We start from the raw sequence: 13,864 nt of genomic DNA, 5'->3' as shown, positions 1-13,864 counted from the left end.
ATTATATGAAACAAAAGTTCTCATCTCGTTGATAAATAAATTTAAAAATAAAAAATTTCAAAATTTTACACGTAATTGCTCAAATAGCAAGCACAAATTAATGCAACACATTCATTCTCCTCAACAACTTTGACACTTGCACTCAAAAACTTACCTGAGCAACAGAAACTAACAAGATCCAGAATTATGAGTAAACAGGTCTTACCGTTAAGAAACAAAATTCAACCATAACATGTCGGAGAGGTTCTATATAACTTGAGATTTCCTCAGCCTAGCCATACAAAAAGGAGTAATCGACCAACACAAGGAAAAATAAACATAATGCAACTACCAGGTCTTATAAGTCCTCAAAAACAATACTGTGTACTTCTCGAGTTGACAGCCGTAAATAGTTCGGTACAAAATTTGTATTTCAGCACACCCCTTCAAGATTGGAAGATGGATCAACCACGTTGCGGGTTCCTGGCTCTTGAAGGCCGCCAGGGTTCTGGCCTGCTGCTGCCGCCAGTGCCACCCAGTCGATCAGAATCTTGAGGTGGAGCCCTGCTGCCACTAGTCCAGCGATCAGATAGCGGTTGAGGGGCCCTGCTGCCACCAGTCCAGCGATCAGATTCTGAAGGTGGAGCTGGACCAGAGCTTTCGGTTCTTTCTCGCCGGAACCTAGGTACATATTTCCCGGAAGTTGGAGCAGCAGCAGCTGGAGCAGCAACTCCAGGCTCTGTTGCACGTGACCCAGCAGGAAGCTCAGAAGGCCTAGAGAGCCCATCTGTTGATCTTCCCAAGAGAGCTTCTCGCCTCAGCCTCTCTTTCTCTTCCAATTCTCGTTCTCTTTGCCTCTGCTTTTCAGCAATCTCATCCATTTTTGCTTTGTGTTCAGCTTCTTCCTTCCTTCTTCTCTCAGCCTCTGCAAGATTCAATGTGCCAATAAATAAAATATTCTTGCACACTTACGAATATCCCCCTTAAGAGGAACATTAGAAAAGGAAAGATATCTAAAGAATTTAAATAACAATGATGGAGGCAAAATTAAATAACAATAGAAAAGCATAACAACTGAAATGAGCTTGAACAGACAAAACAATCCCCGAGCTATTGAGAGGTGAGACAGAATTCTATTGATATGAGAAGAGGAAATTTATCAATCATCTACTGTAAGTTTTCTAGAGAAAACGATCTATAAGCTTATCCAAAAATGGGATACAATTTCAAAGTCAAATAATTATGAAAATATAATCAAATGAGTGTAAATAAGTATATACCTTCACGCTTATGAGCTTCCTCCTCTTCATGCAGCTTTCTTATTCTCTCCTCTTCAGACCTCACAAAAAATATTTTCTTTCTCTTTATATCTCTTTCCTGCTTCCGGGCCTGAATGATTTGTTGGATTCTCTCCTCTCTCTCTACTCCCCGTTGGTCAAACTCAGCTTGCCGACGACTCATTACTCTTTCTTGGAATATCATCTGTGGAAAAGCAAAAACCAAATTATGTTAAATGGCACTTAACACCGGAAAAGAAGATTTAGCAAGCTGCAAGAAAATCATCTCTGACATGAGAAACTCTCTCATGAGTACATAGCCACAAATCCAAAAAGGTACTGACCTTATTTTCCAACATGCGTGCCAGCCTATTCTTCTCTCTCAAGTCACCATCATGGTGCTGTCTGCTTAACTCAACTTCCAACTACAATGCAGAAAATGAGAATAACAGATGGCATCAAAAGGTTGACAATTGCAAAAACCAACAAAAAACCTCTCTTTACAATGACAGTGTAACATAAAATAACTACCCATCCTTTTAAGATATAGGTGCAACCATAGAGATGCAAAATGACGGTAGAGCATCAGTTGATTAAAACACATCATAGTGATTGATATGTTTATAGAACATACAACATCAAATGTTCAAGACTTTGAAAGGGAAGTATTGAAAATAAGGGTATCTTTTAATTGCTAAAACAGGTACAATAATAAAACAGGGCATACAAAAACTCACCTGTTGCTCACGTTCATGAAGCACCTTCTCTTCTACCAATCGTCGTTGAAAACCAGCTTCAATTAAGGGTGCCGCTTCCTCTCTCTTTGCCCTTTCCAGGTGGTCCATTGTTTTGGCAACTTTTTGTAGTCTCTTCTCCTGTTCCTGCCTCTCCTTGAGCTGCTCATTCATCGCTCGCTCAAGCAAGGTTTGTTTAGTCAATTTCTCCTGTACACACATGCATAGTCAAAAATGCAACTTCCATATGAATCAGAAACTTAATTAAAACAAATGGCAGCTTACCCCATCTAAAATTGGCTTCTTTTTCCCTCTTTTCAAATGCTTTTCAGTTTCCTGCAGCAGTGCCTGTGCTTCTTCAAGCTCCCGCTCCTCTATTTCCTTACGAATTCTTTCAGCTCGCTGTTGCTCAAACATAGCAGCAAGCCTCTTTTTTTCTGCTTCTTCAGTTTTCTTCTGCAACATCTGCCGCTTTGACTCCTCCTCACGTTCCTAGTGGATGAAAAAACAAAAAGCAGGGGCATAAGTTTATGAAATCATTTCCATTATTATGCTAAATGATGAAACTTAATGCTGTCTACGTGACAAGCCATTTAAATAGGGATACCATTTCCAGTAGTTGGCGTTCTTGCTCTTCCTTTCTTTTCTCAATGATTGATTTCCGAGCAAGAAGCCTTTTGTGTTCCTTATCTACGATCTCCCCTAAACCTGGTAAAACTTCACCCAGCTTTGATGCTCTCTTGGCAGAGGGGTATATCATGGCTCTTGCTTTATTCAAAGATTCAGCGAGAATAGTCAGGTGATCACGAAGCTTGTCAGATTCCAGACCCTGAAAGGGCCAACATAAAATAAATGAATCCACTGCTATGCAGACACCTTTAAGAAATGTGAATGAAGTGCACAAATCCTGGCAATATCCGCAAAGAAACAGCCCAAAATCCTAACTTACCATATTATCAAACAGCACAACACCCTTCATGTGATCAACTTTCATAGCTATGAAATTATGTTTGATGGCATCAACGGAAACCTTTTCCACCATAGAAAAATCAAAAAAGGGGATCATTTGAGACAAACTCTCAATTTTCATTGTCTGGTAAACCTGGGACACCTGGAGAAGCAAGGGAGAAGAACAATGAGAAGAGCAAGCATAAATAACCAGAGGGGTATATAGCATATAAAACAAACAATGAAAAGAAAATTAACACAAGAACACACCTGCTGAAGCAACCTGAGGCTAGCAAGCTTTTCAAGGTCAGGAACATATTGAGAGAGTTTAACTTCTGGTACTGATGAAGCTGAAGCCAGCTTCCCACCAAGTTTTGATATTTTTATCAACAGAGGCTGTATCTTTGACGCAACATCCAGAGGAAGAAATTCATGTTCCAAGATATGGTAAAGATCTTTCACTTCTTGAGTTGCACAGCTAAGTACACCTTTGGAGACCTGATAAAAAGGGGGTATAAGAATAGACAGTTTCATAAGCAATCTAGAGACATCTCAAAAAATTTCTAGTTACATAAATACAGAGCCAATACTCCTTTGCTATTCCATAGGATTTGAGAGAGAGAAAGAGAATCTCAAAAAGGCCTAACTTGCAAAACCGGGAAGACTTATTTCTTGGCATTAAAGAACATAGCAAACAAAGACAAAGCACTTCATTAATAGACTCAAAGATTAAGGACTTCATTGGGATCCAGTTAGAGCACAAACTTTTAAGACTTTATACCTAGAAATTCAGTTAGACCTATATTGCATGCGATTATTTTTCTTTAACCAAGTGGAAGAAATCAGGTCATGTAGCCAAACCCAACTAGTTTGCGATTATGGGCTTAGTTGTATTGAGTTCAGTTATATTAAAAATTTAAACCCAAATCAGATAAACTTAATCCCAGAGAAAAAAGAAGAAACAAACCAAAAGAGGTCATAAACTTTAAACATACCAGTTCTGTAAGAAGTGATGACCTTGAAAGCTGGAAGAAGTGCACAATGTCAGAAAAGGTTACATCAAGAAAAAGGAAATGGAATGCAAATAAAATTTAACACAACATACCACTTCTCTGTTCTCAAGTTTAGGTTCAAGATTAAATCCTATAAGATTTGCCATTCGAAGGTTGCGCTCTTTCTCATTTTCAAGTTCCAGGTGCGATGCAGCACTAGTTTGATTATAAGGGGAGACTGACAGTGCAGCCAAAACAACTGCTGATGCTATCAACTGCAAATCCTTCTGGCTTAAGTTTTTATTAAAGCTTTTTTGAAGTGTAAATAACTTTAACCATGCATAAGCATGATAAAGATGGCTGGCTGAAATCCAAAATATTTCAGTTAACTTGGCGTAATAAACCACCATCAAAGAAGCCTTAGGAGTTTTCTTGACAATGGACATCAATCCATGAATATCTTCAACAGAACGAAAAGCTTCCTGCAAGGACCAAACATGACAAGCATTGATCAGAAGCATGTAAAATCCATCCATTACAAGATAGCAAACTCATCCATTAAGCACATAGAAGGTAGAGAAAAGAAGAGACCTGCCAGAGCCCAAGTTCAGTCGCAATCTTCAGCTGCTCAAATCTTGTATCAAGATACAGTTGCAAGCTCTCTGGGGCTGACAGGTCAGGTCTGTCCCTTTGGTCTTTATATTTATTTAGATTTGCTAAATGATTCCTTATAATCTCACACAACCTTCTGAATTCTGTTGACCGTTTATACTGCTTGCAAAACTGGAATGCCCGATGCGCTGTCATCTACAGAATATTTAAAAATAGAACAAAACAAGTTACTGTTAATGTGCAACTGAGCCATATCTAACTGCAAGTAAGAAATTAAAAAAAACAAAACAATAGACAATCGTTCCATTATATGTCCACTGTAAAAGCCACCGGGCCAAGACCAAAATCAATTTTTAAAGGCCGTGTTCTCTTTTTTCCAACAACTTAGTATAATCTTGGCAATTCATCAAATAACGACTTAAGTCCTACATTCCTCAAAACTTATCCTTTCAAGCTTCAAGATTCTAATACAAAAAAAACAAAGGATTGACTCTAAATACTAAATCAATTAACAGTTCAGCTCATTCCCCCAAAAAGGAATTTCTACACAAATTCAGCTAAAAGCAGAAATGATCAATACTGTAAAGCAGTAAAGGGTTATATACTGAATCTGAATAACCATAAGCAAGATCCTAGTGAACCTTCTTTCATAATGCTAAAAACAAGATTGTCCAATTTCATAATGTAATCAAAAGTTCAAGATTTATAGGTATAGTTGTAAAAAATGCTGAATATTAATGAAAAGTCAGTTAAGAGAGGAAATACCGCATAGAGCGCCTCTAACTTGGAATTGTTCCGCAATATTTCAAGAACTGTTCTATAGGTCTCCCAGAGAAATTTGAACCAAGGGGTAACAAGTTCACGATCAGACCTATCCTTTCCTTTCTCCCCACTCACGTAGCTTAGCATCAAATCTTCTGGCCTTTTATCAGCTTCAAGGTCATCAACATCAAGCGCTTCTTCCAGGGCTTGTGCCTGACTACGAGCCTGCTCAGCTTTCTCAGTAGAAAGATGCATGAAGTGCTTGATCACCTCCTCCAAAGAACTAACATTCACTTGTTGACATACAATACGGTATTGAATCAGTCCATCCTTCGCAAATCGACCCTTCCGCATGTCAACACACAGCTCTACATATTTGAACATTATCCTTTCAAGTGGCTTTTGCCAAGCTCTGTATCTCTTTGAAGTTATTAGATTGTGAAGCGCCTGCAAAGCATCTTGCTTCTGCCCAACATTAATCAACTCTGCATCAAACCCATCACAAAGTCAGCCAGTTATCATAACCCAATATACACTTATAACTATTTATGGCAATGCCTCAACAACCCAGATGCATATTAACAGCAGACAACAATTTTCATACTGAGAAAGGGGTAGCATATATTTGCAAGTAGCAATTAGCAAAAACAACAAACAATTGGAGCCTAAAATAGAGGAAACGCTTAGTATCTAACCTTCTGCTCGCTTCAACGCATTCTCCGGTTTAGCAAAATTTGCCATGGTTTCTTTCAAATTCTTAACACTGCCCGCTATAGCCTGAAACAAACAACCACCAATTTTTGCATGACATTAAAGCATCAATCAAATAAGTAAAAAAAGAAAAAGAAAAACAACTTGAAAAGCTAAAAACCCTAATTATCTTCAACCTCCCAATAAAATCAAATCCAACTACAATTTCCCAAGCAAAAGAAAACCCAACCAACAAAAAAAAAAACTAAAATTACGATCTGAAAAACAGTAAAAAAAACCCTACTTATACTCACGAAAATCACCATTGACGAATTAAAACCCTAAATCTAGACAAACAGATCGAAAAAAAATTAAATTACCAAGCTCGTTTTCACCGATTTCTTTCCCTTCATTAATTTTTCATCGAGAAATTGCAATAATAATAACAAATAAAAACCCGATCGAAATACAAAAAATACCGATAAAATTAATTTCAAAAAAAATAAAAACGAGATTGATTGCTTGAGGGACTTGCCTGAAAAGAAGAGCGGCCGCGCGAGCACTAAGAAGAAGAAGAAGAAGAAGAGTGTATTTTTTTAATTTTCCTGCGAAAAGAGAGAAGATAACTATAACCAGAAAGAGCAGTGTATTTGGGCTTATTGGACCTTAAATAGGCCTTTGATCTAAAGCCTAATTGGAAACCGCTTCCAAATTTGCGAAATCCTTGTTAAATGCGGATAAAGATCTTGTCTTTTCTTGAATATTAGGTTTACATTACTCGATTTTTACCTCTATAATTGGAAAGATAAAAATAAAACACATGGTTTTGTTCCTAAAAATTAAAATTTCTGAGGTTTTTAATAAGTTTTTTATTTTTAAATAATAAAAAAAATTCCCTTTTAATAGAGATACATATAATTATTTAATACTATGTGAAAAAAATAATAATAATTTATGACTCTTGTAAACTCGATCAAGAACATTTTTGTAAGTCATTTTTTTATTATCATTTGTTTTGACATATAATATTTTGTTAAAAAATATTTTTAGAATTTATATTTGTTTGGAATATAAAAAATTTATGATAGATATAAAATATTTTACGAGTTATCAGGAAAAACACCTATTGATTACATGAGCATAAGATATTTTACAAAAAATAAAAAAAATTCCCATACTAAGCTTAGGAGTATAGATTTGATAAATATTAATATTTAACTTAAAATATTATTAGTTAAATTATTTAATATTATAAAAATTAAAAAAAGTTTAATGAAATCATTTAATGTAATTAAAATTTTTACTTATAAATTGAATAAATATTATTAATAATTATAATAAAAAATATTTTGATGATTGCCATTTGATAAATATACATTTATAAATACATATTTTGTACATCTTACCCAATTGATAAATATTGATATTTTTATAATGTTATGGTAAAGAAGTAATGAGATGAATTTTTTTTTTGAAAATTATAGTTTATTTAGGTATGTAGTTAAATACTTTAAAAAATATCATTATTACTTTTACCCATTTTTATTTCCATTCATAATTTTGATCTTAAATTAGTAAAAACTGCCCCAGTAATAGTGAAAAATATTTTTGACAGAATGATACAAACATTTTTGCAACAGTTTATTCAAACAATATAAAATATTAAATTTTTTAAAATAATTTAAGAATTCTTTTAGATATTATGTCAAAATAAAATTTAAGAGGTTTTAATAAGTTTTTAAATTTTAAATAAAAAAAGAAGTCCTCTTTTTATAGGGATAAAAGATGAATTCTTAATATTATATGAAAAAATTAATAATAGTATGATTGGCTAAAACTTGAGCAAGTACATTTTTAAAAATTATTTTTTTATTATAGGTCACATCTATATATTCAAAATTTTAATAGCTTTTTAACGAGTTGAGATTTAGTATATATATTTTTATCCAAAACGTGAAGTTTAAAGTTTTTATCACGATCTTTCATCAGTAAGAGATGAAATGAGTTTCAAGTATATAAACATGGACATTTCACTATTTATCAAGCGTATTTTTTAAATTAGAAACGTGAATTTATGACAAGTGATATTATAATAGATTTAAATTTTAACTGATGTGTATTTTTATAAAAGATATAAAAGTTGAAATAGACCTATTTTAACTAAGAGTCTCTTATTTTTTTATAAGTAAAGAGTTAGTATAACGGGATATTATATAATTGGATGAATCTTAGGTAAGATATGTCTTTTGAATTAAAAACATGAATTCGTGACATTTTTCGTCCTCCTTCAATGGTAACAAAAAATAAAAAAAATGAAGTACTATGATAAAAGAATGAACTAGAGGGTGAAAAAAAAGCAAAAATTAGAGGATAATCCCATTTGGAAAGAAAATACTACTATTTGAATAAGAGAGTCACTTTTCATAAAAAATATAAAAAAAAAAAAAGAAAAGAAAAAGAATTAGATAGGTGTGAATTTTAGAGACATGCAGTAATTAACTTTACAATCTTTATCATCTCAAGATGAACTTTGTGGAGGGTGCCAGAGAAAACTGATGTACCGTTATCTCATGGTGTGGGAAAACTCCATAAGAGTCACGTTTCCCTTTCACTTCTCATGCAACCCAAATTCCTTTCGATTTACTGCTTAAAATCAAAACCTTCTTAAAAAGAATTATGGTTCTCTTCACCCTGATAGGAGCGGATGACAGGAACAAACCATGAAAACACCAGGCCTTTCGTTCCACCAAACTCACAGTCGTTTTATCATATCAGCATCAAATTCAACTTCTGGATTCCCAAGATCAAGAGGAGAAATAACGTCCGGGGTGAGGATGATGAGAATGGCAGCAAGAGCAAGAAGAAACAAGGGGCGAAATCTAGGAAGAGTTTCAGGAAGAGGGTTGGTGTAATGTTTTCCAACGTCTTTGGTAACAAAAAGTTGTCCCCTGAGACACGCTCGGGGTCCTCTATTGGAAATAGTGAGGTTCATTGGGATGGAGATTGGGACCAGATGGAGAACTGGAAGAAATTTGTTGAAGGATCAGTTGGCATGGAATCGGCGAAAACAACAAGAAAAAAAAGCAGTGAAAACGATTTGTATGGTGAAGTGCGACCAACGGTTGTGGCGACAGGACTCGGAATATCCAACTCACGCATGTTCAATGAACCGCTGGAGGATGAAGACAAAGCAGAGGGGAGAGGGAAACAACAGGACAGGGTCTCGAAATTCTTTAGCAAATTGATTAACGACCTGGAAATGAAGAAAGGAGAAACCACCAAAGCAGACGATGGTGTTGGGGACAGAGGTGCAAAAACTGTTGGAAGCAGGAGGAAGGTGATGGGGAAACAGGAGAAGAAATCCCACCGGAAGCTGAAGATTGCTTGGTCGATGAAGAAGATGATGGGAGGAAAATCAGAGAAACAAGAACTTGCAAAGAAGAGGATCCTGATGGGAGGAAGATGCAGGCCTCTTGGCACAATTCAGTATGATGAGAATGGGTTTTTGTTGCTAGAGAATATCCCTTGATTTTTTTATAAAGTGCAAAATTTCTACCTCATTTTTATATTTTTTAAAATATTTCCAATATTTTTTGACATAATAGATTTTTTTAAAATTATTATTATTATTAGGGAATTAGGGAAGGCAATCAGAGCTCCTAAGAACCAAGCTTGCATGCATGATAAACATGGTCATTAGAGTTACTTATCGACACTTTTAGCACAGCTTGACAAGCGGGAATACAGCTTGGTCTCTGTAAACACAGTATGCTCATTATATGAAAGCCACACCAGAAAAATTTGAATGTTTGCTGCAGTCCATGCAATGCACCAAAAACTACCAGTTTCGATAATAACAACATGGTACAAGAAAAGGAAATCGAGACAGATTAATGGTCTGATCATAGACCCCTTTTAAGGTTGCCTGGGACAAGTACACTGATGAACAAATACGACATCTAAGTCTCAGGCTAGCAGCATCAAACACCATAACACTACCATCACAAAAGGTAGCATAAACAGATTAGTTGTTACAGAAGTATGCTGCAAACGATACGGGCGCAGGCAGAACATCTTGAGGAACCCACTGCAAGGGAATTATGTAGAAAAAATAATTATGTGCAAAATCATACGAAGAACATAAATCAGTAACAGCATATTTTCAGACACTGGAATTGGAGGAAATAGTCAACGTCAAACGACTTAATTAGGATACCTATAGAAACTACGGATTCATTCATACTTCTGTTTTTATGCCATTGTCATTTGGCAACAAATAAATCATGCTTTTTAACTGTCTGATGGATCCTTTTTTGCCCACAATATAAGCCATAACTTTTTAGCTACCATTGGTCTTAATTTGAGACACAGTTGAAGCATCGTATCAGATATATAATTTATAAAACAATCCAAGTCAATGATTTGCAGCGGTTCAGGTTCACCTGCTGCACCACTTTATACTCGTACCTTCAATTGCCATGTTTATGATTTTCTAAATAGTGTCATGAGAACCTGTATGAATCTCAATAAATATAATTCAGGACTGCAGTTTTGCTGCTGTAGTTACCTCTGCACAAGCCTGAGAAACCTCTGTAGTTATCTTACGATGTCTGGGGTCCGAGCTGAACTCAAAAGACTTAATGCTTTGATTAGCGTACGGCACTGCATCAGTGTGGTACCCAATGGGATTTAATAGACACAGACTAGATGGAAATACACGAACTGTGTTACTGCCAATAGCAGTAAATATATTGAAAAGCTTTAGAATTGGATTTAATAATAAAGAGATTTTAACAAAAAGCTATCCACTCTAGTGGCAGTCTGAACAACAAAAGCAGGATTTGAAACTCCCTGCCATGACATGTTCCATAAATATACAAGGAAAGCACCTAACCTGGCTGCTATTAGTATCACCCTACAAACTAAAAGGAAAAAACAAGAACGAGAAGACATCAACAGACAAGGTCATCCGAATGCGAGCAAACCTATCAAAAACAGCATAGTTGCAATTCAGCTCTGACTTTGAGGGACCCAAGAGGCAGCAATTTATCACCTTAGCCCCTCGAAGACCATTGAACATCAGTTTCATTTTCACTTCAATTCCTGGTAAACAAGCAGATCCTCCTGACAAACGGAGTCTGAAAACAAAAGCATCATCACCTGTCGAAATCCACTTTCAAACTTGTACAGCCAGCGTGAAGAAACAGTCCCTAAGCAACGCCCTCTTTGCAGATCCGGGGCTACACTGAGGTCTAACCAAGCAGATTCCAAAACAACAAAGAGATCATGATATCACTTTTATGGCAGATCAAAACAAAGTGCATGACAATGAGTAGTAACTCTGCTTACGTAAACGAGCAAAAAACATCAAGAACAGCATAAACAAAACAAAAGCAGAGGGGGGTATGTAGACAAGCACACTTTCGGCCATCAGCAAGACCACCATGGATCATTGTTACTCACACCCATCTGCTGCACAACGAAAAACGAACCATACATACATCCATGACAGAGTCAAGGCGGCCACAAATCACCAATCAGAAAACAAAGACAAAACCCGAACAAAACAAGCAACATGTTGAGTAGAGTATTAAATATACCCCTGTTCCTCCCCACTTAAATTGTGCTTAAAGTTTTCTTTAAAATAAACATTTTTTTTCTTTTATTCTATATGTATGTATAAAAACAATGACTGATTTCTAATCTTTAGGCGATTGTCTTTACCTATAGCTTGTTTGAATGGTTGGTAATGAGCTGTTCCTATCATAATCGGGTAATGAAATAGAAAAAGACTGAAATAATTTTTGTAAAATAAAATATAAAAGAATAACTATTTTATAATTTGATTCATGAAATGAAACGGAGAAGAATAAAATAAAAAACGTAAATATAAAAGGTACAAAAAAAATTAATTCAATGCTTTTCATTTCGTATAGGGTGAATGTGAGATCAATAAGTTCATTATTAGCCAATAAAAATGACAGCAATTGGAGGATAAATCAAATTTTTGTTCTTTATGGGGTGAATAAGAGATTGAATTTCCATATGAAACAAAAAGAAAAGAAAAAAGAATTGAGATAGGTGTGAATTTTAGAGATATGCATTAACTAATTAATCTCTATCCTGTTTTATCTCAATATGAACTTTGTGGAGGGAAAATAGAAAACTGATGTACAGTTATTTTATAGTGGAAGAACCCACGTTTCCCTTTCACTTGTCAATTCTCATCAACTCAAATTCCTTTTGATTTAATGCTTAAAACCAAAATCTCAAAAGCAAAATTATCAAAATCTCAAAAACAAAACTATAGTTCTCCCTTCACCCGAAGATGACAGGAACAAACCATGAAAACACCAAGCTTTTGGTTCCACCAAAACATTTGTCGTCTTACAATCTCCGCATCACCATCAATATTCCCATGGGCTTGTTTGTTAAACCCAGGGTTCCGTTTCTCAAGGGGTTGTTTAAGTTCGTGCTGAGAACAAATCATGTCCGCGGTGGGGATGCTGAGAATAGCAGCACGAGCAAGAAGAAACATGGGGCGAAATCTAGGAAGAGTTTCAAGAAGAGGGTTGGTGCTATGTTTTCCAACGTCGTTGGTAACAAGAAGTCATCGCCCGAGACAGACTCAGGGTCCTCCAGTGATGAAAATGGTGAGGCTTATTGGAATGGAGATTGGGATCAGATGGAGAACTCGAAGAAAATTGTTGAAAGATCAGTTGGCATGGAATCGGCGAAAATAACAAGAAAAAAAAGCAGTGCAAACGATTTGAATGGAGGAGTGCAACAGATGGTTGTGGCAACGGGACTTGGAATATCCAAGTCACGCATGTTCAAGGAAATGCTGGAGGATGAAGACAAAGAAGAGAAGAAATTGAAGCAGGAAAAGCTGGAAGATGAAGACAAAGAAGAAGAGAGAGTGGAGCAGCAGGACAAAGAAGAAGAAAGAGTGGAGCAGCAGGTTACAGTCAAGAAATTCTTAAGCAAAAGGACTAATTACGGCCTACAACTGAACAAAGCAGAAATCAACAAGGCTGGTGTTGGTGACAATGCTTTGAGCATCATTGTAGTAGGTGATAGAGACGCAAACACTGTTGACACAAGGAAGACGGTGATGGGGAAACAGGAGAAGAAATCCAGTACATCGAGAACAACACCGACCACCCGTCGGAAGCTAAAGATTGCTTGGTCTATGAAGAAGATGATGGGAGGAGCAACAGAGAAACAAGAACTTTGCAAGAAGAGGATTCTGATGGGAGTGAGGTGTAGGCCTATTGCCACAATTCAGTATGATGAGAATGGCGTTTTGTTGCCTGATATTAACCCTTGAGTAAAATTTCTGCACTCGTTTTGGATTTTATTGGGTTTACAATATTTTGATTTATTTAGGTTGAATTTATTGTGTTTCTAATATTTTGATTTACATTTAGATTTCTTAAAATTATTATTATCAATTAGGGTTGTTAGGAGCTTTAAATTTTTTTAGATGTAATAATATTTTCTGTAGTAATTTTATTTTTTAATATTTTTAAAATTAATTTTAAATAATATTTATATAAGTAAAATAACGAAATTTTTTAGCTGATTATTTTTGAATAATTGAAAAAAAGTCTTATAGTTGTAATTGTTGTGTCCATCTAGAAGAAAGTTGAAGAATATTTGGAAAAATTTGCTGTAAATGATTCTCTGTCAATCGACAATTACAAACTTTAACAGCTAATTATAGCTTAATCAGAGAAAGTCAACATTTAGTCAGCAGAGCTCATTAACTAAATTTGTTAATTGCACATGCTGGTCACATTGTTGAAGACTAATGATCCCCACTATAACATTCTCTCGTGAAAAGTCGAATATATATATATATATATAT

General features: G+C 35.4%; 2 protein-coding genes across 2 annotated transcripts; one reads left to right on the top strand and one right to left on the bottom strand.

The window, feature by feature from the left end:
* Position 1: 1 nt before the first annotated feature.
* LOC110415434 (eukaryotic translation initiation factor 3 subunit A-like) lies at positions 2-6,628 on the bottom strand. The gene is made up of 14 exons (XM_021427097.2): positions 6,530-6,628; positions 6,000-6,081; positions 5,308-5,789; positions 4,522-4,737; positions 4,044-4,412; positions 3,934-3,963; positions 3,209-3,436; positions 2,940-3,101; positions 2,598-2,819; positions 2,276-2,482; positions 1,994-2,200; positions 1,601-1,681; positions 1,260-1,461; positions 2-904 (listed from the first exon to the last, which is right to left on the bottom strand). The coding sequence occupies exons 2-14, from the start codon at positions 6,043-6,045 to the stop codon at positions 444-446; spliced, it is 2,913 nt and encodes a 970-aa protein (XP_021282772.1). The 5' UTR covers positions 6,046-6,081; positions 6,530-6,628; the 3' UTR covers positions 2-443.
* A 5,694-nt stretch (positions 6,629-12,322) lies between these two features.
* LOC110415666 (uncharacterized) lies at positions 12,323-13,324 on the top strand. The gene has a single exon (XM_021427360.1). The coding sequence runs from the start codon at positions 12,323-12,325 to the stop codon at positions 13,322-13,324; it is 1,002 nt and encodes a 333-aa protein (XP_021283035.1).
* Positions 13,325-13,864: the final 540 nt, after the last annotated feature.

The sequence above is a fragment of the Theobroma umbraticum genome, unplaced genomic scaffold (assembly GCF_002168275.2).
Source record: "Theobroma umbraticum cultivar Fairchild unplaced genomic scaffold, ASM216827v3 scaffold_147.0, whole genome shotgun sequence".
Taxonomy (NCBI): domain Eukaryota; kingdom Viridiplantae; phylum Streptophyta; class Magnoliopsida; order Malvales; family Malvaceae; genus Theobroma; species Theobroma umbraticum.
Note: the sequence above shows the minus strand (reverse complement) of the source record. Positions and strands in the feature narration are given on the sequence as shown.

Bases quoted from the DNA above. Each gene is read 5' to 3' on its own strand.
- LOC110415666 (XM_021427360.1), top strand. From the start codon at position 12,323: ATGACAGGAACAAACCATGAAAACACCAAGCTTTTGGTTCCACCAAAA.
- LOC110415434 (XM_021427097.2), bottom strand. From the start codon at position 6,045: ATGGCAAATTTTGCTAAACCGGAGAATGCGTTGAAGCGAGCAGAAG. The intron at 4,413-4,521 runs GTCTCTTCTTTT...TGGTCCTTGCAG, and splicing joins CTGAACTTGGGCTCTGGCAG to GAAGCTTTTCGTTCTGTTGA. The intron at 2,483-2,597 runs GTATCCCTATTT...TTCATCCACTAG, and splicing joins AACGCCAACTACTGGAAATG to GAACGTGAGGAGGAGTCAAA.